Raw genomic sequence first — 26,117 nt, forward strand, 5'->3', positions numbered from 1 at the left:
TTTTTTGTATTTTAGGGAAGGGTCTACAGGGTCTCACTACGTAGATCGGACTTGTAGTGATCCTCCTGTTTACAGCCTCCCAAACAGCTGGGATCACAGGTGTGCGCCACCATGCCCAGTGTCTAACACTGTCTCAGCGTGCCCCGGGGGCGGGGCTGGCATGGCAGGCCAGAGATCGAATCCCAGCCGCTGGGTCTGCCTAAGCAGGTACTTTAATTCGTTGAGCTATTTTGCCGGCCCATCATCACCTTCTTTCTGAAGGGCTCAAACTAGCTTGCAAGGATTTCACCAAACGCTACACAAGCTTTGAGATGAAGGAGAAGTCAGTCTACAGCAAGGGCAGGGAAGAACAAGGAGAAAGGCACTGACAAAACCTCTCTGTGAGTTACTGCGGGGTCTGGGGGAAGATTCCAGCCTGTCTTGCTCAGGTCCACCTGCAAGCGCTGACCAGTGCTCCTGCGGGAAGAAGGGAGCGACTCACCAGGTTCTCGGCACTGTGCAGTTCATGGGTGGTGGAAGCGCAGCGTGTGATGAGGGACTTGAACATAGCGCTGACGATAATGCCTTCCACGTTCTGGGCTGTGGATTTGTTGTCCACCGTGGTGAAGTTGTTTCCAAACCCGGCCTTGTCTGGAATGCAAAGGCACACATCACAGACAAAGTTTCTGTTAAACTACACTGTCTGAAGGAGTGAGAAAGTAAAAATATGTTGCATACAGGAAAAAGGAAAAAAAATACACAAAATACAGAAACAGAAGAGTAAAGGTGGCCAGTTTAACAACCTTTACACAAACTTGGGAACAAACGAGTCATACTCTTCCCTGTCTTTCTATAGCATTTCCAACAAAACTGGCAGAGCATTTTGACTGCTAAGCCTTAGCCAAAGGAAAGGGGATGGCCTGTTGCCTTTAGGCTTAAAGTAGTTTTTAAGTAGGTGCTCTCTTTTAAAAAGTGATCTGCCAAATGTCCCCTTAATGGAGAAAGTTAATTGGATGCAGTCTTTGTGGTGAGGAGGAGGGCTGGCTACTCAGGGGAAACTGCTCAGTGTGTCAGAAGTGGAGGAAGGCAGGGTCAGCCAGCTGAGCAACCAAATGGAAGCAGCAGAAAGGAGCCCAAGGAGGGGCCTCACATAGACAGGGAGAAAAGAACATCCTGCCACCTGCTGCAGAATGCTCCCCGGAGCTTCTTAGATATGTGGAGAGAGAATGTCTACAACACCCCTCTGAGTGCCCCCTTCCGACTCATACCAGGAACTGGGCTCATTCATCTCCACAGTGTTTTACACCAGTGTTTCACAGATCCATACATGGTCCACCAGGCACAGGTGTTCAGTAGCCTCCTCAGAGAATTCTGTAGAACTAGTGAGCTACCAGTGGGGAGGGCAGATCCAGCCTAAGACTATCCCACAAGGACCCATCTGGCTGATCCGTTCACTGCGACCATTTCCACATCTCAAGAATCCCAGGAGGACACACCTTAAAGTAACACATTTTATTACCAACCTCTCACTGTATGTGCCAATTGATGGGGTTATTTCTAGGTTTTACATTACCAAAAGAAATACTTCAGTTTATGCTTATAGTTCCTATCTCATATAACTTAAAAAATATTAGTTTGGAAGCAAGAATTTCTCTTGGAGATCTCAACTAGAATCCTCAGTTCATTGGTGTTTAAGTTTATAATAGGTTTGGCTCAAAGTAATTCAAAATAACATAGATTATATTTCTGTAGATGAACAATATTTTTCAATGTTAGAATCAAACAATAAAGCCTGGGATCTAACCAGGAAGACTGCTGCAAAATTTATCAAGCACTGTCCATTGTTAATATAAATTAATTAACAATGAATATTCACATGTAATATGAATAAAAGCCTTCAGTTACTACATTTGCATTCAAATGATACGAAAAGAGTTGTTGAGTTTATTATAAATGCAGTATAATTGAGACTGTTAATCTTGATGTATCAACTTAACTAGATTAAGAAATTCCTAGCAGATCATGAGAACACACTCTTGTGTGTGTCAGAGTGAGTTATGGAGGTCTAACCTTGAGTACTATACTTGGGCCCTTACCAGCTCCTCTTGGGCACTGTTCCCCTGCTCTGCATTCTGGTCACAATGAGTTGAGCAATTTGCTCTCCCATGATATTTCTGCCTTGGAATCAGACTACCACGGACTGAACCCATCGGACCTTGAGCCACACTAAAATCTCCTCCTTTAAGTTATAAGTATTATGTCCTCACGATGGAAAACCTAAGGCAGTAATTTAGATCTCTATATTGGAGCTATAAAATAGCCTGTGTATGGATACTTTTGCTTAGTTTTAAAAAATTAAACCCATATATACATGTAAAATTCATGTTATTTCTATTCTCACCGCAACCACATGTATTTATTCTCTCTTTGCTGTTTTACATTGTGAAAAAATTGCCAGGTACTGTGCCTGACACATCATATATACTCATTTCACATTGGTTTAATTAATAAATATATTTCCTGTCTCTAGATTCATAGTGAAAGTTGTTTAAGAGAAAGTCCTATGTGACACAGCAGTCCTATGACTAGAAATATAAAGATTGGAGAGCTATGGTGAGTATACCACAAGCTTTATCAAGTTCTTCTTCACAGAGCTAAGTTGTCCTCTAGGACAAAATGTGCCATCAAAGATGATATGTGGGCTTTCTGATTATACTCTATTTTTTAAAATTGTATTTGGTTGGTACAGGTTTTCACTATGAAGCTTGGACTCATAGTGATCCTCTTGTTTTCAGCCTCCCCAGCATTGGGATGACAGGTGTACACCACTATGCCCGGACTCTGTGACCAGTTCAGCCTGCCCTGGGGGTGGGGCTGGCATAGCTTGTGGTGCCTGAGATTGAACCGCAGTCCCTGCACTTGCCTGAGCTCGCCTAAGTAGGCACTTTGGTCTGCTGAGCTATCTCGCCAGCCCCTCTGATTATACTCTATTACACACACAGGTGCATGCATGTGTGCACATCTCTTCTTTAAATCCTGCCTTTACATATTTAGTATGCCCTTGAAATACTACCTGCTTCACCTCACACCGACTGCTCCTAGTGCTCAGGGATAGCTTTACTTACTGTCGGTGACTGGCTCCATACAAAATCCTAGCAAAGCATGCAAGAAGTCCACTACATTATTGAGAGAATCCTTGTTCACATAGTCCCTCATGGTTTGTCGGAATTGCATCTTATCTAGCTTGTATAGTTTAGTGAGGCAGTTCTGGGCCTGCAATGAAGGAAGAAAAGTGAAAAAGTCAAAAGTACCAGCTTAAGCTACAGATATTAGTCCAACACAGAAGCTTTCAGAAAAGCAAGACTTCCATCCCTCCCAGCCCCACTGGCTGGTGCCAAACCATCCTGCTAGCCACTCTTGTCTAAGAAGTGGGCAGAGATAGACTGGGCAATCCCTGAGAGCTTAAATAGAGAAGAATCACTCCTCAGGAAAAACACAAAGCTAAAGTCTAACCCCAGGAGGAGTTCAGTATTTTCACCAAGATCAAGACTTTAAGATCTTAATGAATGTAATACAAAATTTAAAACTGGGATAAGTGATAGAATTGTTAGCAACTCATGAGGCTTCGTGCAAGGGTGCCACGCCTACTCTGAGTACATATTAAGTAAATAGATTTAAGAGAGGTAGTGAGAGAAAAGAAGGTAGGAAGTAAGTTCCATTGTTATGCTGAAACACACAAGAAGTATAAAATAAAGCCTAGTTTCTTTATTTATGTGTAAGAATTTGGTTCTGAAAATATGGTATTTAAATAGAAGTTAGCTTCATAAGTATGAAAGTCAAACGATCATTGGCTATACACACTTACTCAAAATAACAGTCTAATTCTTAGGATCCAACAGATAATTTTGCCACCTGGTAAAGGAAGGGGGTACAGATCCTGCCACCAGAACCAATGAAGTGACAGTTATTAGCTGCAGAAGGTAGCAAATAAAATGGTGACACTGCCTGGGAGTGCTGAGGGCCTGCCAGCTCTCTTCTACTACCAAAAGAACAATTCCTTTTGTGTGATGTTTTGCTGTTTAAAACACATTGCTCACATGTGCATGTGTCATGTTTGACTTTTATGTCTCCGAGATTTGCTGAGTATTCCCTTATCACAGTCAAGAGAAACAAAACTCAAAAGAAGCCAAGAACTCTTTCCAAGTTGATACCACAAATTATAGTCAAAAACTAGAAGTCAGGCCCTTGTCTCTTAACCTAGCTATTTCTCCTGTGATATATATTTGTCTCATCAATAGTTCAGAAAATGATATTTTTGGGAAATGTGTTTATGTGCCACTCATTTCAAAAAAAAAGATTTAAGATGACTGACAGGAGATCGGTTGGTTTCTTTTTTAAAAAATTTATGTATTTGGTACAGTGTCTCACTATACAGCTCGGACTTGATCCTCCTGTTTTCAGTACTCCCCGCTGAGCTATCTCTCCAGCCGTAATAAAGGGATGCCAATTTTTTTTTAAATTTTTTTATTCATTTATTTATTTGATACAGGGTCTCACTATGCTCAGTTTTGGCTGGCATGGCATGAGGTACCAGTGATTGAACTTGGGTCATTGTGCTTTCCAGGTAGGCACTTAGACTGCCAAGCAATCTGCCCGGCTCCAAGTGGTTTTTTTGTGGGAAGAAAAAAGTATAGTAAACCAAAGAGATACAAGAAAATCCAACATGATGGAATGAGTTGAGGAAATGGCAGAAGTCTTTGGGATGAAATAAAAGGGCAAAGTATCAAGAAAGGAGAGATAGCTAGGGGAGGGTCTCCATAACGGAGGATAGAGAACTTCACAGGACCAAACAGGGGCATGGGAGTAAGATTAGGAAGGAAGTATCTGAGAAGCAGAACTTTATTGATGGGATCATAGTAATGACCCAGAAGACAACTTAAGTTGCATTATAGTTTTGATAAAGCCCAAGAGAAAGATATTTGGAAATTCTGAGAAGGAAAGACAAAACTTAAAAAAAAAAAAAAGGAATGTCGGAAATAGCTACACAATTGGCAACTGTTTTGGTATTATTTTGTCTAATTAAAAATTAAAAATTGTTTCTTTACTATGTATGAGCAGGTTTAAAAGTAAGTACTTTTATTCCCAGAGAATTCATTACTTTCCAGATCCCAAGTAAATTCATATATTTTATTAATTTATTTCTTACAAAATACATGCTGTGTTTGAAGTTTGCAAAAGACTTAGATAAAAGATGTTCTGCACAAAGAAGTAAATTATTGGTCCATAAAGAATTTAACTTTAATATTTATAATATTTTTATATTTTTAAAATTTAAATATTTCTTTTAAAGTTCTGGATTGGAAAAATCCTTAAGTACAGATTATTCCATGTTCTCTATAAAATACACCAAAGAGGCATAATGTCATATGCATTCTTTAAGGATCTTAGGCTATCTATATGTTCTACATGAGTTTAGTGGAAGTTCAAGTTTAAAATAAGATTGTCAAGGCTTAAATATTTAGCTTCTGAATGAATATCTTAAAATCTTCAGGAGATACAAATGTGTTAAAAAGTGATTTCCTTTTCCATACTTTGGTACTATGAGGTAATGATTACATTAATGATCCAAGAAGGATTGCAGGGTTATGTGATTAAATCACTAGGCAATGGGCTAGGGAGATAGCTCAGCAGCACAAGCACCTGCCTGGCAAGCGCAAGGTCCTGAGTTTCATCCCTGGTATTACATGCCATGCCAGTGCCAGAACTGAGTGATGTATACTTGTAATCCCAGCACTAGGGAGGCTAAGACAGGAGGATCACTACAAGTCAGAATTGTGTAGCACCACCATGTATCAAATAAATAAATAAATAAATAAAAACATTTTAATGGGTATCAGTAAGTACTATTTTTTTAAAAAGGTATAGAGACTATGATCTGCTACAATGAAGAAACATTCTTAACTTCTTTTGAAAAGGTAACTTCTTAAAATCTAATGGTAGAAAAATATGTGACTAACTTCTTGAAGTAGACATTTTTCAGAGGAGTCTCTCAAGCTTGTATCTCAAGGACAATGTGTTTACTGAACGTGGATTAGCACACATGGCCTCTCCAATGAGCCTGGAACAAGCCCAAAGGGGACAAAGGGATTGTCCTTTTAGGCCAAGCTGGAAGCTAGATATGAAAGTAGCTGGGCAAGCTCAGCAAAGCATGCCACGCTCTTGGAGAAAGCATTGGCCACTCCCGGTCCAACCAGTTTAGCATTCTGCAAATCCACAAGGACCAGACACAGTTGTCAGAGCCAGTGTGTACCAACAACTAGAGCATGACCCTCTTTAATTACATTTCAGCTCTTCATCTCAGGAAACTGTTCTCCTGCCTGAGGAGTGGTGCTGTTTATTTAACCTTCTAGGCTTTATTTCATACTTTGTCAGAACTGAAAAGGTCAAAAACTGCATACATATGTGCAAAGATGGAAGCAGTATGCACTCTCTGTTACCTTTATTATTACTTTGACTTTTATGTTTGGACTTGAAAATCTTGATCTTGGTCAAAATGTTTGAATTTCGGAGTTTTGAAGTCAATTACTTAGACTATAACCCTCCTATACACACAATAAACCACAATAATAACACATAGCAAAATACAAAAGAAAGATGAATAGCTAGATGACAGATGACACTTAAGCAAGAAATCCAGCATGCTAATACTGTGTGAACATTTCATGACAAAACCTAACACCAAGGCAAAATAAGCTGCTGTTAGACTTTGACATGATCCCAAATCTCTGCCAAGATCTGCTCAAGCGTTTTCTGCACTTGGATTTGAATCAAATCCTTAATGCTAAGAGAGTATCTTTTTACCATTTCAATTCAAAGGTACGTGTGAGGAAACTGTCCCAGCTCAGGATTGCTGCAAAAGTAGATTGGTGTTCAGATCAGATGGGAAATGGAGCTGTTAGTGGAGGCAAAGAAAAATGGGCTAGAGCAAGACATCATTCCAGGACAGAGCTATGCTTGGGGCAGAATATGTGCAGAGTTTCCGGTTTCACACAGCTCAGAGGGGTAAGATTGCAGATATCTGGAAGTCGAGGTTCATTCTCAGGCAAAGCAACCAGAAAATGACTGGCTACTTTTATAGTCCTGTTTTGTCTCAATAAGGGCCATTTTCCATATCTAAGTAAGAACAATAAACTAGGTCTTAACTTTGACCCCTTTCTCTTATATAAAATATGCTTCTACAACCCAGACAGATGATTAAAAAATCATTAGTCACAGGCCATCAAGAGTTTGCCGAATGTACCATCTCTGCAAAGCTCTTTCAAACTGCCCTTCATGCATTCCAATTATGCATTTTTTCACCAACAGGTAGTTGGCCTGCCTTAGGCAGGAGGCAGAAGACTTTTTTCCAATAACTTTCCTAAACTTGAGTTTTAGATGTCTTGAGATATATTGTGGGAATACTGCCACCCTAAGATGGCATCAGTGATCCTCAGGAAGCACAGTATATTTTAGGGAATGCTGACCCTCATTGTCAAAGGACTAATTTCTCAACTGGAGAGAGGGAAGAGGGTGAGGAAATGGAATCTACTTTAATTCTCTTACATTCTCTCGGAATACCTGGTGTCTCAGACGATCTCCAGAGAGCCCTCGATGTCCTTCTCCGCAACCATAGGCACATCCCAAAGATTTCACGATTTTGATGAGCATGGTGAGGGCCAGCCTATGGTTGCTTACAGGAGTATTTTCATCCTAATGCCCATGGTCAAGAAACAAGGAGCAGTCAGTTTACTTTATCACTGAAATCCCTTTGTCACTAAGAGTCTACGTATTTTATGACTTAAATAAAGTTTATATGGTTTGCACCTGCAAAATGGGAAATAGAATTGTTTGGGGCTAAACAAACTCAGTTTTCTAAAATCTACTTGAATTTAAAGAAAGAAATCACATCTTAAACATCCTCTGGTAGTAAAGGATATGATCATAGATTTCTTTACTAGAAGATAAGCTCTGTGTCTGGTGGTGAAACTATGACATGCATGCTGCAGTTGGCTGTGTGTTATCACTAAAAGCTCTAAACAGTTCATCATTAGTGGTGCTCTGTATCCTTGTCAGACCATCAGCAGAGCCACCTGGAAAGGCCTGTGGGACTGTCAGAGGTAAAGGCAAAAAGCTTTACATACAAACTATCCTTGTCAGAAGGCATCGGATAATGCCACCAGGTGAGCATTACTGCTCAACTTTGGGAATGGACCTGTATTTGAAGCTTTGGAATCTCATGACGATTTCTGACATTTCTGAGGAATTTTGCTGACTATATTCTCTTGCTATCCTGTAGGATACATGCATAAGCCAAATGAGGATATCTAGAACTTTCTAAACACGCAACTTGATTCTTCTCTTGAGGCTAGACAGGAAGTTCTCCTGTGAGAGTTGACATCACCCTCTCATTTGCTGTTTCTCGTCTTCTCTTTTTATTTTTTCCCCAATACCAGGGATCAAGTTCAGGACCTTTTGTTTGCCAGGCAGGTGCTTATGCTGCTGAGCTATCTCCCCAGCCCTCTTCCTCACTTTTTGTGAGCAGAGAGCATGGTTCCCCCAAAATGAACTGCCTTGAGTTACTATACTTCCGAGGAAGGGTGAGGAAACTGTTGCTAGGGAAAGCTGCTGAGCCCAGGGTACCCTCAGGCCTCCTAGCTAAGCTCAGCCTTCAGCAATGCACAGTGGCCCTGGGATTCCAGCTCCTTCTCCCTTTGTCCTTACTTGCATATGATATTACATAATTTATCTTGTCTTTTGCATTTTAGTTTATTTGCCTGTGGATTAAGGACCTCAATAGCTCCTTTTTCTGCTTTACAGGTTTGTTGTGTAAATGAAATAATAGATGAGAATTGCTGTGAAATGTCAATTTCACTAATGAGGCTCTTTTCATTAGTCATACAGTCAGGATGACACATAAACTTTGGGACCACATATGGAGGGAGTACTTCAATGTGAGCAGGGTGTGAAAGAGTTAAGGAGCTATTTAGACATTATCATCTGTCTTAATGTGGTAGGGTAGTCTTCTCCCCCAGTGTTTTCTAATTGGTCCTTTTTTGCTATCTATAAATTTCTGTATTGGAGACAGTATTGAGCCCCAGAGATTCTCTCAGCAGGAAGAAAATATTCTTTCTCTAAGCTCTCAGTGCCCAGCTGATTCTCTCTGCAGGAAGAAAATATCCTTTCTCTGAGCTCCAGCTGGACAGCTGCAGCCTCCACCAGACCAGCATTATGCTGTTTCCCTCAGGGCAGCCTACCTCTGATGAAGTGGTTAACGGCATAACTGGGGGGAGTGTGGCGCCACATGTCCCCGTTACACAAGGACTGCATGGCACAGCCATCCTGGGCCCAGAGCCCTCTCTTTCGTGATATAATTACTGGCCAAGAAATTGTCTTTAGTTTGGATTCAAGTCTTAGTGCTAACATTTCGTTACTGCATAACCTTAGGAAAGCTACTTAGCCACTCGACTCTACACAGTGAGAATCGTAATACCTGTCTCTGGAGATGGGAGAGTCCAGTCAAAACATGTAAGACCCATCCGAAAAGGAAAACAAGTGTTAATTGCTATTTCTAAATGTGGGTTGTTGCTGTCCTCTGGGGCATCATTATGTACACTGAAAAAACTATCGCCTCTTGGAGGATGAATTAGACAAGAGCCCTCTGGGTGGACTGGACCTCAGATGAGCAGCTCTGTGAACCGAGCTTGAATCAAATTTCAGTCCTCACTGGCTCCCATAGTCAGGAGCCTGTGAGCAGCGCACAGACAAAAACACAATCAGATAAGCAGTGCCTCAGAACAAGGGCTCATTTGGAAAAAAAATTTGTATGATATTTTATATTATTATTATTATTATTATTTTAATGTATTTTGGTACAAGGCCTCACTAAAAAGCTCAGATCTGAAGGGATTCTCCTGTTTTCAGCCTCCCGAGCCCTGGGATTACAGGCATGTGCCACCACACCCAATCTCAGTGGCTAGCTCAACACACCCAGGAAGGGCCCTGCACAGCTTGTGGTGCCAGGGATAGAACCCCGGTCTGTGCACTTGTCTAAGCAAGTATTTAGTCCACTAAGCTACCTTGCTGGCCATATATATTTTAAAATTACTGTATGTTCCTTAAAAAATTCTCTAGTTCTGAGAGCTTTTTATAAATATTTGCTCAGGTTTTAATCTTTCAGATGTCCTTGGGATTTATGTTGCTTTCATAGGAGATGTTAAGAAAGACATATAAAGCTCCAAGCAGAAATCACAGATATCAGAAAATGTTTGAAGCTCTCAGGATTAGGTCAGGAGTCAATGCAGAAACAAATTTGACCTTCCTTTTGGTCTTGATCAATTTCCCCAAACTTCTTATGCTACTAGATTGCAAAATTAGATAAATTCTCTGATTCCACTGAAAGTAACAGATGGTTCTAGAGCAAAGCAGACCTTTGTAAATTACAAACACTAGGCACTTGACCTACTCTCAGGTTTCATTTCATAAATTCTTTGTACTAGACATATATATTATTATTTTGTGAACTAAGTGGATACACAGTATTTATCTGTTGCTGACTCTTTTCAGAGTTACATCATCTGAAACACCCCATATTGACCAACAGAGACAATGTTGAATCCAATAGTATTTACAGTGTCAAGTTACAATGTCTAGGATACTAGATAAGTGATTTAGACAGGAGAAGAAAATCCTAAAGGAAAAGATAAGAAATTCAATAATAAGGGCCAGCCAGATAGCTCAGTGGACTAAAGGGCCTGCTTAGAATTAAGAATTATAGAAGGAAGGAACCTGGTCCCTACCAAGGTTCAATTCCCGGCCTGCTGTGCCTGCCCTGGGGTACGCTGAGATGGTGACTGAGACTTTGGCGTGGTGACACGTGCCTGTAATCCCAGCGCTTGGGAAGCTGAAAACAGGAGAATCACTACAAGTCCGATCTGTATTGTGAGAACCTGTTACCCTGTACTAAATACATTAAAAAAAAAAAAAGAAAGAAAGAAAGAAAGAAAGCCAATAACATCGAAGCAGGAATATTTGGAAAAGAGTCCATGGATATTGGAGAGGTGCAAGAAAGCCAGGTAATGAAGAAACTCAGATGATAAATACGAATTAAGTATGTGCTACGTGGGACTGAAAAGAGAAAGGAAATTATAAAAGAGGAAGGGATTCTATAATCCTTATTCAGATATAAGAACATAACACCCTATAAGGACATAATAGGTGATTTACAGTTTATATAATGTATGCAGATGGTAGAATTCTATATAGTGTAATCTTTTATAAACATTGGATATGATATGAGATTGCTTCCTATTGAAAATTCTACTTTCTTTCTCTCTCTGTGGCCGGCTCAGTCCACCCTGGGGGCAGGGCTGGCGCTGCATGTGGAGCCAGGGATCGAACCGCAGTCCCTGTGCTTTGCCTAAGCTTGCCTAAGCAGGTACTTTAGACCACTGAGGCTATCTTGCAGGCCCAATTCTAATTTGTTCTTGATTTCAATTTCTGAGCAGCATTTTCCGGCTAGTCTCGAACTGAAATTGGTGTTAACTTGCATGGATTTAAAGTGTGGTAATTTGTATTTAAGCTCAAAGAGCAAAATGAATGCTGAAGTTATATGATCATAACTGGTGCTGCCAAAGCAGAGGAAATGAAATTTAGAAACAATCAATAACAAAACGATGAAAGCCTCTGAGCTCTGGCACAGGGAGGCACAAGAGGAAGGCAGCTAGGAGAACTGTTCCTGCACCAAACCAGTGCCAATCAGATCTATAGACTCAACAGGCAAAACTCCTGCCTGGTTTTCTCCCTAACTCTGGTTAAAGTTGCCTGCTGAAAATGTGTGACTTATATCAAAATGGAACTTCATATTAAAGGAAATTATATTGCTTCTTTGTGTCCTCCCAAAATTACTCTATTGAAGCCTTAATTCCCAAATGACGGAAATATTGGAAATTAGCCTTTTGGAGGTAATTGGAATGAAATGAGGTCAGCTATGCAGACCCCAGCCCTGTGGGATTAGTCTCATGAAAGAAATACTGATGCCGGGTTGATCCTCTCTCGCCTGTGCTCCGTCTCTGTCTGTCCGTCTCTATCTGTCTCTCTTTTTGCCTCCATCTCCCCTTTTCTTCTCCCACATACGCCAAGAAAAGGCAGCATGAACACACGGTGCTGCAGTTGCCTAGTCATCTAGAAGCCAAGAGAAGAGGCCCTGGAATGAAACCCACCCTCCTGGCACCTGGACCTTAGATTTCAAGCATTCAAATCTGTGGGAAATAAATTTCTGTTGTTTAAGCACTCACTCATGCTGGGCTGAGGATATAGCTCAGTGACACAATATCTGTCTGGAAAGCATGAGGTTGGTTGTGAGTTTGATTCTTGATACCAAAAAATAAAAAATAAAATACTCAGACTATAGTATTTTGCTATGGTAGCCTGAGCAGATTTAGACTCTGTATGTCTTGAGAAAGAGAACATCAAAAAAGAAAGAAAGAAAGAAAGAAAGAAAGAAAGAAAGAAAGAAAGAAAGAAAAGAAAGAAAGAAAGGAAGAAAGAAAGAAAGAAAGAAAGAAAGAAAGAAAGAAAGAAAGAAAGAAAGAGAAAGAAAAAAAATAAATAAAATAAAAAATTTTTAAAAAAAGAAAGAGAACATCTTTGGAGTCTTACCTAGAATTACTATACTAACGTACCTAAGATATTCTGCAGAAATAACATGACCAAGAATTAGTTCTGACACTGGGTGTCTGGTGATGGGTTTTTGATTTAGAATGTAGTCTCAAGAAATGGTTTCTACCCATGCCTGCTAAGAACTTAATAAAGAGATTTATACAACCACAACTTTCTTGTTCTTATGACTACTTGCTATTTTGCATTAATAAATTTTGGGCAAGCAAACATTGGAAAGAAATTTTTCCAGGAGGACATGGAAGGAGGTTCAGTCATACCTTTTCTTGGTTCTTATCATTCTTCTCAAAAGGACCACCTCCACCACCTCCACCTCCTCCTCCATCACCTCCTCCACGTCCACCATCTCCACTTCCTCCTTCTTCTCCTCCATTTCCAGCTCCACTAACTGAAGGGCCTCCAAATCCACAGGTGGAACTTCCAGATACCCCTTTGAACTGAAAAGTTCCTTCACTTGGTCTCTTTTCCACAGCCTCATTTTCCTTGTTGCCACTTTTCTTTCTGTTCTTTTCAACACAGGGCACGACCCCAAGTTGAAGCAAGCATTCCACGATATTTAGGGCCACGTCACAGATGCGAGAGCTGATGTCATGGTTAAGAACAAGATAAACAGCTTTCAGAACCACCTGTGAAAGACAAAGACAAATTCAAGATGATGAAATTACCTGTACTCCTTCCCTGATATATTTGGTTATTCTATTTAATCCCCTTCCTTAGGTTGTTCTGTGGATTTGAGCATAAATAATTCAGACAATTTTCAGATATCTTTGTCCAAATTGCATTGGAACTTTGTGTACATGCTTACTATAAATATAAATCACCAAAAGAATTAAAAACACACACTGTCTCAAGTAAGCCTTCCAAACCCTGCCATGAAGGAGACAGTCATGAAAATACTGAAGCATAGTGAGTTAAAGGGACAGAAATCATTTGTCTGCATGGAAATCTGGTTGACTAATTTTTAAAATCAGTGCTCCAGTGATCTAGCTTTCCCTTCCACAAAATGAATTAAAGCATGAGTGCTTATGTGCTTAATGGAGAAATATTTGGGCATTCACAGTTGCATCACTATTTACCCTTCAATTGCAAATGCATAGTGTTTCCATGTTTAAATTATGAGTCGTTATTAATTTTAATACTTTAAATTATTTGCGAACCCTGCTTCCCTAATGCGCAATAATGATGTTTGTGGACTATAATTTTAAGATATAAAAACTCTTTCATAGCTAATAACTATGTTCAAAACAGGCATTGTTAAGCATGCAAACTTAACTCTTTTAACGACTCAGATATTCATTTCTTTGGCAACACAGGGGGAATGTAGTCTTGTTGTTTATATAATAAAAGAAAATTTTTTTTAAAAAAACCCTTATTCTGATGAACCTTACCAAAAGTAAACCCATGTATATTTGTATGATGTATATATTCGAGATTCATTCATAATTTTGGATTATAAAATTTTAGAGATCAGATGTAATGTACTGCAATGACGGGGGAAGACAAAAGGTACACCTGGAATAGTTGACACCCATGAAGTTTTTTTTTTTTTTTTTTTTTTTGACAGACAACTTTTTGATTTTCAGATTGAGTACTTCTAAGCATCTGTATGGCCATTTTAGCCAACCTTGTAAAAACTGAACTAAGCAGTCCATAGCTTTCAAGCCTCTATAAGAAAACTTGTGCTTCTTACAGAGAGATCCAGCATGCCGTTCTTGTGGACGAAGTTGTTGGTGCCATCGATGTGCTCTGCATCCTCCAGGCAGCTATAGTTGATGCACGAGTCCGTGAGGCTCCGAGGCAGGTTGGCGCACGCCAGGGGCTCACGAGGCATCTCTGGGATGGGTACGGGGTTGCAAAGCTTCCGCATGTGCTCGCTGAAAAAGTCTGCGTAGCCCACGTTGAAGGATGCCAGCGTGGTGTTGAAGGTGGCAACTGTGATCGTGGAGATCTGAGATCGCACTAGGAAAAGGAAAACACTCCTCAGTTTTCCTCGTATTACCCGGCTACATCAGTTAGGCAGTCACACTGCTACTTAAGCTATGTCACCGCCATAGCTGGAGCTTCTGTGGACGTCTGACTTGTACTCTCAAGTTCCTGTCAATTCCCACGGAGCTGCTGATGCTGTAATGGCCATATAATAGCTGATGAACAATAAAAGGTACAGCAAAACTGAATGGCAACCGGCTTCCCTAAGGCTCAGGTTAGGATTTACCTGTTGCCTAACTGACTTCATTGATAATAACAGGTAGATTTTAATGACGTGTAGATAACAGATTATGTTGATATGAACTACTTTAGTAAAAATATTGCCCCATGAGGTTATGACTATCAAATTATTTTGTTTTGTTCTAATGTATTTAGAACAACAAACAAGAAGAATTCCTCTTTGGTTAAAAGTAGTGGAGTATGACTTGGTGGTGGCAACAAACAGGTGTCACTCAATATCTGAAATACAGTTCAGGGAAAAGGCAGATTGGATTCATGCTTCTTTGCGAGCATAAGAATAAGAAAAGGAATTTATTATTCCGTTGAGTAAAGAATAAGAGCTTGAGGGGGCTGGAGAGATGGCTCAGTGGTCTAAAGCACCTACTTGAAACAAGCTTGGCAAAGCACAGGGACCACGGTTCGATCCCCCAGCACCACATGCCAGCCAGCCCCGCCCCCTGGTGGGCTGAGCTGGCCACACACACACACAATAAATAAATGAAATAAATAAATAAATAAATAAAAAAGTTGTCAACCTAACAACCATGTGTCACAGACAAAAAAAAAAGGCACACACTGGTTTAAAAAAAAAAAAAGAATAAGAGCTTGAGTTAGATTCCATCCAGAGACGCATATTAGCTCTGCTGGGAGCACACAGGTATTTACCTCAAATAGGGGCTATCTGAGAAGGGGCTGTGTGGGCTCAGAAGGCAGTGACCTCCCTCCCCACTGAGGTGTACAAGTCCTGCTGACACAAATCATAGAGACAACTGATGCCCACAATCTCCACGTTTTCCAAAGTGTTTTCGAGCCCTGGAGTGCTATGATCATTTGAGGGACACATGGGGTGCTGCTCCTTGCTCTCTCAGCAGAGAGGGATGTGGTGTGGAGAGTGGGTATCCAACAGCTCTTGCTACCCAGGATATGCTGAGATGGGCTAACAAGTAAGTTATCAAAAGATGGAAGGCAAAAATGCCAGTTTTCAAAAAATGTAAGGTACAGGGTACAACCAGAAGGGAAGTGGCGTGAGAGGACAAAGGGAGATGCAAAGCTCTGTCCGCATGTACCTTCCTTGACAGTGTTCTCGCCATGGCTGTTGGAGTGGTCCGGAAGGTCGCTCACCAGCGTGTGATGCGAGTGGGAGGGCCTGGCGCTCAGGCTTTCCATCTCAGTGGCTGCGTCAGAGCTGCCCCGCCGCGTCAGCTTCCCTGAGATGGACAAGAGCAACGCAAGAGGCTTTTGACATCTGAAAGGTTCTCTGCAGAGACTTTGTCTTTCCAGAAGACAGCAGCCTGAGTGAGGACTCTTAGGGAGAGCACAAAGCCCAGCCAACAGAACAAGACTTGAACTTGCCTCAGGAATACTCAAGGTCAACATGATTGATGAAAATGCCTGTGATAAGGTCAGCCCCAATCTAAGCCACATGTCAGAAACCATCTGCTGTGGCCCTGCTAGCTGTCAGCTCCTGGTTTGAAGCTAACCCCTTAATATGCCATCCAAAAATGGGAAGAGGACATTGCTTTTTCTTTGCTTAGCTTCTTTATTAAACAACAACGTGAAATTAAAACTTTGTCTTTAGATTAACAAATGAAAGGTAACGTGCAGAACCCTCTAAGGCCATGTTTTTGCATGATTTAAGAAACAGGACCATTACCTGGCTAATTATACAGAACTCCTGCATAATTAATTTAATTATCTGTGTTTGTTTGGCTATGAAAACCTTGCATCATTTAAGCACTGAAAAACCTGCACGTAGGCCCAGATTTCTTGGCTAAACAATTCAAGAAAGATCTAGCTTTGCAGAGATTCTTCAGTTAAGATTGATAAACAGGTCCCTCAAACTCTACCTACTCAGGAAGGCCTTTGCATTCACCTAAAATAGTAGTTTGCCAGCCTCCTTTCTCAATGCCACGCCTTTCCTCTCCAAGCCCAGAGAAACTGCCAAAGGAAAATGTGCTGCGGGTGGGAGACACATCCAGATGGTCTTCATGAAGCAGGAATGGGACACCCATTCTCCGAGGTCTCCTTTTCCCCGTGTGGTGGAATGGAATGGAGCCTTTCCTTTCTCGGTCTTCTTTTCGGCTCTTGAACTGTAGTGGCAAGAGATAAGGGGTTAGGTGCAGGGCAAAGGAAAGGTGGCAGCTTGCTTCCCTGTGGGCTCCACATCCTAGAGTGAAACAGGAAATGTTCCAGGGAGCAGAGACCCAGGAAGTCACTGAATGCCATTCACTAGACAAAGGAGAGAGTTCCTTAATGTGTTAAAAGAGCAAAAGATACTAAGTAGAGGGTCCCACATTGGCTAGGTGCTTCTGCTGGGTGGGCTGGAGTAGCAGTTCCCAGGGGTCCATGGAACAGCACCACTGGCCTCCCTTGGCAACTGTCAGGAATGCAGATCCCCACACTCAAGCACAGACGTCTGCATCAGAAACTCAGGAGGGCAGGCCAGAAACGTGTGCTGCACGCAGTGAGTCTGCAGGAGAATTTGATGCGGGTCGAAACTTGAATACAGACTTCATGAATGATACTTGGACCAGCATGCCTCTTGTTCAGTTTTCAAGACTTAACCAATTGTTCCAGTCAGCTAATCTCAAATACATGTCACACTGCTTGCAAGGAAAGTCAAAGCTGAGACAGAACATTGGATTGTTGTGGTGTGGTTGAAAACAATAGGGAATATTTCATTTTTTTAAAAGTACTACAGTAAAAGATACATTACCACTAATCCTTCTCAAAATATTTTCCCTCCTTTTGAGCACACTTATCACTTCATTCTTGCCACTTTCTGACGCAGGTATGGCCTGGGATCAGGCCAGGAGCACCTTCCATATCTTTATGCTTCAGAGCCCTGGATCAATTAAAAATATTTACTTTTCATAGTCATTTGGATTGGAAGAAGAGGCGGAAGTCACCTGCTGTTAGGCTGATGGATGAGCTGGATGCGGACACGCTGCAATGGTTTTACAAGCTTGCCTTTCCTCTGGGCAGCATCTGGCAGCAACATTCACTGCGTTTCGCTTTCTCTCACTTTGCAAAGACACTCATCAAAGAGAACATCCAGGACTGCTTTGTAAAGTGGCAAGAACTCTGGGATAAGTGTGCTCAAAGCAAGGGAGAATAATTTAAGGGGTTTAAACATTTACCTTAGTTTTGGTCATCCCTTATACACACATTGGGACAAACTCATTGTTTCTACCAAACAAATTCGAGGAGTTTAGCATTCCTCAGAAAGCTTTTAAAACATACTAATGAATGGGCGTAACTTTCAGCAATTCTGATTTAATTCTGGGAACAGGCTAGGGGCACCTGGATTTCTCAAAGCTCCTCAAAAATTCTCATCTGAGGGGCTGGGGAGGTGGCTCAGTAGAATAAGTGCTTGCCTGGCAAGCACAAGGGCCTGAGTTCAATCCCTGGTTCTGAAAATAAATTCTCATCTGAGTAGTAAAATATGTTTTTTCTCTCAAATAATATTTTTAGAAAAGCAGTGGTTATTGCTTACTGTTGCATTACTAATGAGGCAGACATGACTGCTTATTTAGAAACAAGTTGAACTTCATAGATTATAGGTTAAAATATGTTCATGTTATTCATTTAAAGAAGCTAAAAGGTTTTAGAAACAAAAAGCAAACCTACTACTAATATATGAGTTTAAGTATAGTCTAGTATTTTCTATTTGATTAATTATGCACCTATAAAAATATAAATGGAACAATGGATTCAGAAGCACATAAATTACTTAGCTAGAAGATCTGTTTTTGTGTTTGGACTCAGTCTTTGGCAAGCTACCCACAATTTCTAAGGATTAATTTCTTCTCTGCAAAACAGGGAGAATAAGGATCTCATTGGAATAAGTGAGAATAGCCATGTAAAATCATTGATGAAACAAATTGAACCACACAAAGGTAGGTCACCATCGCTATTCATTAACTTTAGTTCCTTTTCCCACCCCATAGCGGGGCCCACTGACTCTTAGTTACTAAATTATCACAATGCCTAAGTGATTCTACTCACCTTTTTAAAAATGTTCATGCCCAGGTCTGAAGAAAGGTCTGGGACAGCAGACCTACGCAGATTGGTCAATGAAACCTTGGAGAAAGCCTCAGAGCTAAGAGACTTTTCCTCTTCGTTACACTTCAGTGTAAGATCCTGAATAAGAAGAAATGTTAGGCAATGATCTAATTCATTAAAAGAGACACTCATTCTGGATAGAATATCTACTAACAAGAACATATTTCTTTTTGAGTCTGATATTTATGCTTAGGCTTCAAACATGCAGACAAAACTTTCAGACTTTGGTGACTGATTTTTTTTTTTTTTTTTTTTTTGGTGGCAACAGGGATCAAACTCGGGACCTTGCACTCACCAGGCAAGCACTTTTTCCACTGAGCTATCTCCCCAGCCCCCGGTGACTCAAGTTTAAGTATACCCCCAAACTGGAACACCGTGCAAGTCAAATTTTTCTCTATATCTTCAATATATATTGTTGAAGAGAAAGAGGGAAAGACATGTTCAGCTGATATTAAGACATTCACATCAAAAAATCAATTTTCATATGGTATCACCTACCAGTATCTTCCCCATTTATTTCTCCAAGTATCTAGTATAAACAGCAAGACTATGTATCAAAAAGCAATGTAACATTCCCAGTGACAATATTGAGACACCGAAAAATTTAAGTCATGCAAAAGATTTTAAATCACATTCGGTGAAATGCTAGTGTAGCATATTTTATATTTATATTATATTTATGTAAGTGACATATTATAGGTCAGAATGCTACTGATACATTGATTGTCCAGGAGATGCAATTTTCATTATTCTGATAAACAAATGAATACAATTAATTAGGATGTGAGTGAATGTGCTTCCTCCAATGGTAAATTAAGAGTGAAAAAGCAGCAAAAAGATCCAGGACTGAGAAATAGAAGGAAATGGATAATGGCTCTAGAATAATCTTGCAAGCAAATAGCTCCAGAACACTTAAGAGCTGAGTGCATAGAAGACAAAAGTAGACTGCATGAAGGCCAAACCTGTTATCTCAAATAACAACAGACTGAGTTGGTCTTACTTGGGTTTTATGGGTGTTCACTAATGAGGGTGCTGCAGCCACCATGGAACTGCTCCGGGGTCTGGGCAGCAGGGGGATATCAGGCTCTGTGGTCTTCTCTGGCTTCTCTTCCAACATGTGTCGCAGCCTTTGAAGATAGTACATCAGGGACCACTGAGTGCCTTCCTCAGACCAGTGGGGCTGGAGCAGGCAGCGGAGAACAGCAACGTCAAAGTAGGTGGCATAACGTGACCTTTGGCATGGAGGTATCACAAGAGAGGCCCTGTTCCCAAAGACAGAAAGAAGAGAATGACCCTGGCAGTCAGACCTTTCCTGGGGCAGTGCAGTGAGTCCAGCTCCACTTGCCCTGCTCACTCACATACTCAATCACTTATGTTTTGTCTGGTTTACTCTGGTATCCTCCTAACTGGTCTCACTCATCCCACTTTCATAAAACATTTCCTTAAAAAAAAATCCTAGAAGCATAGACTTTGAAAAAGTTTTGAAGAAATGGTTATGAATCAGCCAGGCAAAAGTGACATTGGGGCAGGAAGGCAAACTAGCTTTCCAGTTAGAACAAGGTCTGCAAAGGTGCAGACTTCAAAACTTGTGAGTGGGGCGTGGTGGAACACCAGTAACTGGCATAGCTGGTGAGTAATTTGGTTGCTGAGAATCAGCTCTACAGAAATAAATGAAGTTCACATCATGATGTTTCTCTTGTGTCTATGCTATCAAGTTTGACTCCAATGATATGTATCTTGTCTACTGTACTATACTATTCTTTTAAAATTTCAACTGGGAAAATAATTATGTAAAATTTCAACTGGGAAAATAATTATGTAAAATTTCAACTGGGAAAATAATTATATAAAATAATTTTACATAATTATGTAAAATAATTATGTAAAATTAAGGAATTTGCAAAATTCTAGACAAAAGTTTTATTATAAGGAAAATGAAATCATCTTGAAAATTCTAAAGCTAAATATCCATGTGAGGAGCAAAACAAACTAAAAAAATTTAAAAATTCAGAATCCTATTCATTTTATACACATGATATATTTAGTACTCAGTGTTCAACTTAATGAAGTTAAAATACTTTTGAGCTGTTATCCAGCATAATACATTATTTTATAAATTTTATTTGGAGGACTGAATTAGTACGACTGAATGTCTATATGGTTCAAAATTTGTAGTAGAAACTTTTGACCCCCAATATAATTTAAGGGTGGTGGGATCTTTGACAGATAATAAAATCATGAAGGCAGAGTCTTCACAAATGAAATTAGTATACTTCCTTCCAAAGGGTTCTTCAGAGAGCCTCATGCTCTTTTCCTAGCACGCGAGGGTCTAATGAGAAGACAGCATACAGCCCCAGAACCTGATCGTTCTGGGCCCCAATCTCAGACTTCTATGCTGCAGAATTGTGAGACATAAGTATCTGTTGTCTATAAGCCACCTAATTTATAGTATCATATTATAAAAGCCCCAAATGACTACTGGTGGATATGAAGATTCATCTTAGAAATCATGCAATTCAGTAAGAAATATAGACAATAAATGACAAAATATAAACAATTTCTGAGATCCAAGGGGGCATTTTGAACTGAAATTTGATTCTTGGCCCTCATGCATAATTTCCTTCTAAGTTAGATGATGCAAAAGAGAAATTTGTGTACCCAGAATCAACTAGTAAATGGAACAAGCAATATACAATACACAATATGCAAGTTTCTCCAAAACACAAGCACTTGGTGTGAGATTTTCCTAAATTTTCCAGGTCCATGTTTTGAATTGAAGATTCATTCATGGTTCCATTCAAAAGAACATAGCCATTATTAAGCTTAATGTAATAAAAACCAGAGAGTATATGTATATGTTTGTATATGTTTGGCTAAACATTTGTTTCCCTTCACATGTTTATTTAGAGTCATTAGTTGAAAATATTTCATATTGTGGGTGGCAGAAAAAGTTCTGCCTGGTGTCCTAGACATCATTTTCATCATCAGTTTCTACTTTCCCGCTGAAGCCTGTCACATTTCATTAATTTTCTTCTCATCAATAGTACTGGAGGGCTGGGGAGATGGCTCAGTAGAATAAGCGCTTCCCCAGCAGGCACAAGGGCCGGAGTTCAATCCCCGATTCCACCAAAAAAAAAAAAAAAATAGTGCTGGAGTGTGACTGCCCTTATGCTCAAATGGCTTCAAATTTTAATGATGTCATATAGCTTAATATTTTTGAACATTTTAATACTTGACAAGTAGGAAGCTGAATATAGGTTAAAAGTCAAGCATATTTGGTGCTGTAATAGTTATTTAACTAGGTTGGCAGTCACAGTTAAGTTGGAAGCTTTCTACAATATGCTAAGTTTTATGTAATACTATGCCAGTATTTCTCCTTTTTTTTTGTCTCAGAGCATCAGAATGCTCTTTGAAAATCAAGCACATGCCAACTTTTAATCCATCCCAGAGTCCCATAGTTTCCCTTGCCAACCGCTTCCCACCAGCTTTTCATATGAATACCACCATAATTCTAGCCATCACCATCTCTCGTCAGGCATATTGAAAATACTGCTTGAAGTCTGATTAGCTTTTCCTTGTTCTGCTACTCTCTTGTGCAGCTCTGTCCAATAAATTCCTATTCAGTAGTCCTTAGGATGGAATTTAAGCTCCTTACAGTAGTCAACAGGGCCACAAATCTGGATGCGCCCGTTACTCTTGTCATGCCTGCTCTAGTGTGACAGTTAGCACTTTTTTGTGTTAAATCCATGGTTTCTTTGGTAAATAAGCTTATTTGAATATCCTTTCAACTTTTCTAGTTGAAAAACCATTGAGTCATATCTCTTACCATTTCCTAAGCAGGTTACATTACTTACCCATTTCTTCAACCCCATTTTATTTCTCTTTCTTTTAAAATAAAAATTACTTGCTGAGTTTACACACCTATAATATTCAAATAACGGAACTTAGAAAAAAAGGGTATACAGATGAATGTCCATTTTGTATCTGTGTATTCAAAGTGGATGGGATAGATATATAGTTACATTCTCTTAATGAATAGAATGATTTGTTCTAATGGTGTTTGTAAATAGGACCTCAAGTCCACATCTTGTACAGCAATTAACCACTAAGAAGAATGTATGCAGTGTGTTAGTTATTGAAACTGTCCTAGCGATTGATGTGAAACTGTCTCATTGCTATCTGTTTATCAACAAAATTATGAAAAAAATTACTAATACAAAATAAAATTATGGAAAAAAATAAAAATTACTTAACCTACTCCTCCAGCCTGTCATAGATACCAAAGAAACAGGAATTCTTCTTTTCAATGTGGATATATATATATATATATATATATATATATATATGACAAAGTATGGGGTTGGCTGGCTACCAGCTGTGTAATTTTAGGTCTTCAAACCTTCATGACAGGCATCTGGCTTATTATAAGAGCCTGTGAAGACCACTATTTCCTTGATGAGGGAGGAATCTATGATTAAAGGCAAATATTAGCAGTTTCACAGAATTATTTTTCTGTGAAGCTAGACTAGTTGTAGTTTTACTTACTCTTTATTTTCTACCCATACAAGAACCCAAATATTTCTAGTTATTAACTTAGAGAATCCCACAAATTATTTCACATCCCTAGAGCACAAGCACAGCATTATATACTGTTCTACATGAGATGCACGTGGGTCCTCTTCCATGGCTACCCCAAGGACAGAAAAGAGATCAGAGTTAAAAATGCACCCACCCTAGGCTTCCTGAACCAGACTTTCTGAGGCTGGAGTCCAGGAATCTTTATATTAAACAGTATCCAAAGGTATTCCTTAAATAGTTCTAATAAGATTGGAGGACAGTGGTCCTAGAGACAGTTGAAATTCACAATTTCTTCTTTTAGGTCAACAACTGAACAATTACTATCTGGAAACCCCACAACTGTGATAGGTTGACAATTTCATTCTTGAGGGCACCAGATGACTAAGGCTGTACACACAGTTTATTTGAAAATAATTGTACCATCTAGCTAAGTCCTGTAAGCCGTAAAGACCTTCTAACAGAGTCTGTCAGTTCATATGATGAGCGGCAGAACAGCCCAACTCATGAATAATGCTATTATCAGAGACTAAAAGCAGGCCTGTAACCTGTGTAATTGAAAATTATTGAGTAAGTTCAAATTTGAATTGCTTAATATTGAAGAAAACTCCATTTAAATAACAATGAACTGACAAGACTTTTTGCAGCAAATATTTACAAATGGAACTACCTGAATGGAAAGTTATTCAAATACTAGCTTATGCAAGTTTAAGTTGGAGTCGTACTGTCCTGAATAGTCACTAAGAAGCAAGAATGATCAATTTGGTTTCATTTAGTACATCATTATCAGATGTAATTAACTAGTCATTAACTGATAAAAGTCATTTTAATTAGGAAGCTAATTAGCATGTGAGGGAAATTTACATAACTGGATCAAAATGGTACAAGGGAAGCTCAGTATATGACATGATGGAACAGTTATTTCGAGCCCTAATATTCTATAATACTATGAGTTATTTAGTAGAAAAAATGAAAATTTCAAGAAAAAATAGGAATATAGTTTTCCTGCTAGATGACATGTGCAAAAATAATAAAGAAAAACACATATACAAAATGTTAATGATGTTTATATATACCAGATGGATTCACAGATGGGTTTTACTTTTTTCCAATATTTTATACACTTAAAAATATTTTCTGACTATTTCACCTTTGAAGATTTTTCTGCCCTTCCACAGTAGCTGTCTGTTTTCTCTCTTCTCCCTTTTTCTCTTCCTTCAAATAGATCATCTTCTCTTAGTTTTTTTTTAAATTCTATTATAGCATTATACAAAATAGTATGTATAGCCAAATAGCTCAGTGAATTAAAGCACCTGCAAGCAGGCACAGGGGCCAGGGGTTCGATCCCTGGGCCTGCTATGCCAGCCCCGCCCCCCCAGATCAAGCTGAGACAGCAATTGAGACTGGGCCCAGTTCTTGGGAGGCTGTAAACAGCTGGATCACTATGAGTCCAATCTAGTACTGAGACCTTGAATACCCTGTAGACCCTTCCCTAAAATACAAAAAAGTTATATTCATAAAATATACAATATTCTGGTGAAAAAGACTTTTAGAAGAGGTAAGAATTAGTTCAATCTACTTTCCTGTCATGATGTCTTTAGGAAGAAAGTTATTTCAAGTGTTAGGAGATGACAGTAAAGAACATCAAAGGCAAATAAGAACCTGGGAAATAACAGACAATCTGGAGGCAGAGAACTGTGGAAATCAGGCTTGACCCTCTGCAGGTTTTAATGAAGCATAAATTAAGTCTCTGCTTACAGTAATTAAAGATGAAATCTCACATTAATTTAAAAACTAGCTACCTGTTCATTGATTGGAGAGTTCAGGGAAGAATAATGTTCTGCTCTGGCAAGATCAGAGTAAAAGACATGATGAATTGGATTTGTTTGATATAAGCGGACAGCTTTTGTTGCTAGGATATTTGTACTGCTTTGTTATTACAGTTCTCATTTCCGATTAACACAAGAGCTCCTCCAATAAAGACACAGTAACATTAGCATTTGCTGAAAGGTCCACCTTCTTCTAATTTCCATGGCAACTGATCCCTGTAGCTAGGCAGAGAAGATTGGACTGATTTTTCAAAGTGCAATTGATTCATGTCTAATGCATACATGTAGATGTATGTACGTTGTAGGGGACTGTGTGCATATTTGTGTCAAAAAATTCATATTCACGCAGATGTTTGAATGCAGTAATCTCATAGAACAAAAAACAGAACAAAGTTTTTCCCCAAAGATGAATTTTGAATATTTTAGTTGGCTTGTTTTTGTAGGCAAGTCAGATGGAAAGAATTACAGTTTGGGTCTGTTTGGTCTTTTTTTTTTTTTTTTTTTTTGATCAAAGAAAAAATATTATTTCCTGTATATATTTGTAACCTTATAATGCTTATAATGGATGAGCAAAACAATAAAGTAACAAGTAGTTTATGACTTCAAGATTTTATTCTGACACTAATTTTTATCATTTAAAAAAAATGTCAGACATAAGTATGGCAGTTGAAGTAAAAGATGACTTACTATACTACAAATAAAATTAAAACTTGGAATTTGTATAAAACTCCAAAATTAGTGTAGAACTAT

At 39.4% G+C, this 26,117-nt stretch overlaps 1 protein-coding gene across 1 annotated transcript in view; it reads right to left on the reverse strand.

Annotated features, from left to right (window-relative positions):
- The window catches only part of Unc80 (unc-80 homolog, NALCN channel complex subunit), a 270,597-nt gene that overhangs the window by 196,701 nt on the left and 47,779 nt on the right, over positions 1-26,117 (reverse strand). The window contains exons 8-16 of the mRNA XM_004626714.2: positions 19,964-20,225; positions 18,907-19,041; positions 16,772-16,988; positions 15,966-16,106; positions 14,384-14,652; positions 12,954-13,319; positions 7,582-7,728; positions 3,105-3,252; positions 482-630 (exon numbers count right to left, since the gene is read on the reverse strand). Of these exons, the coding sequence (XP_004626771.1) occupies positions 482-630; positions 3,105-3,252; positions 7,582-7,728; positions 12,954-13,319; positions 14,384-14,652; positions 15,966-16,106; positions 16,772-16,988; positions 18,907-19,041; positions 19,964-20,225 (1,834 nt within the window). The remainder of the gene's footprint in view (positions 1-481; positions 631-3,104; positions 3,253-7,581; positions 7,729-12,953; positions 13,320-14,383; positions 14,653-15,965; positions 16,107-16,771; positions 16,989-18,906; positions 19,042-19,963; positions 20,226-26,117) is intronic.

This window comes from Octodon degus, unplaced genomic scaffold (genome assembly GCF_000260255.1).
Source record: "Octodon degus isolate 3935 unplaced genomic scaffold, OctDeg1.0 scaffold00016, whole genome shotgun sequence".
NCBI classification, from domain to species: Eukaryota; Metazoa; Chordata; class Mammalia; order Rodentia; family Octodontidae; genus Octodon; species Octodon degus.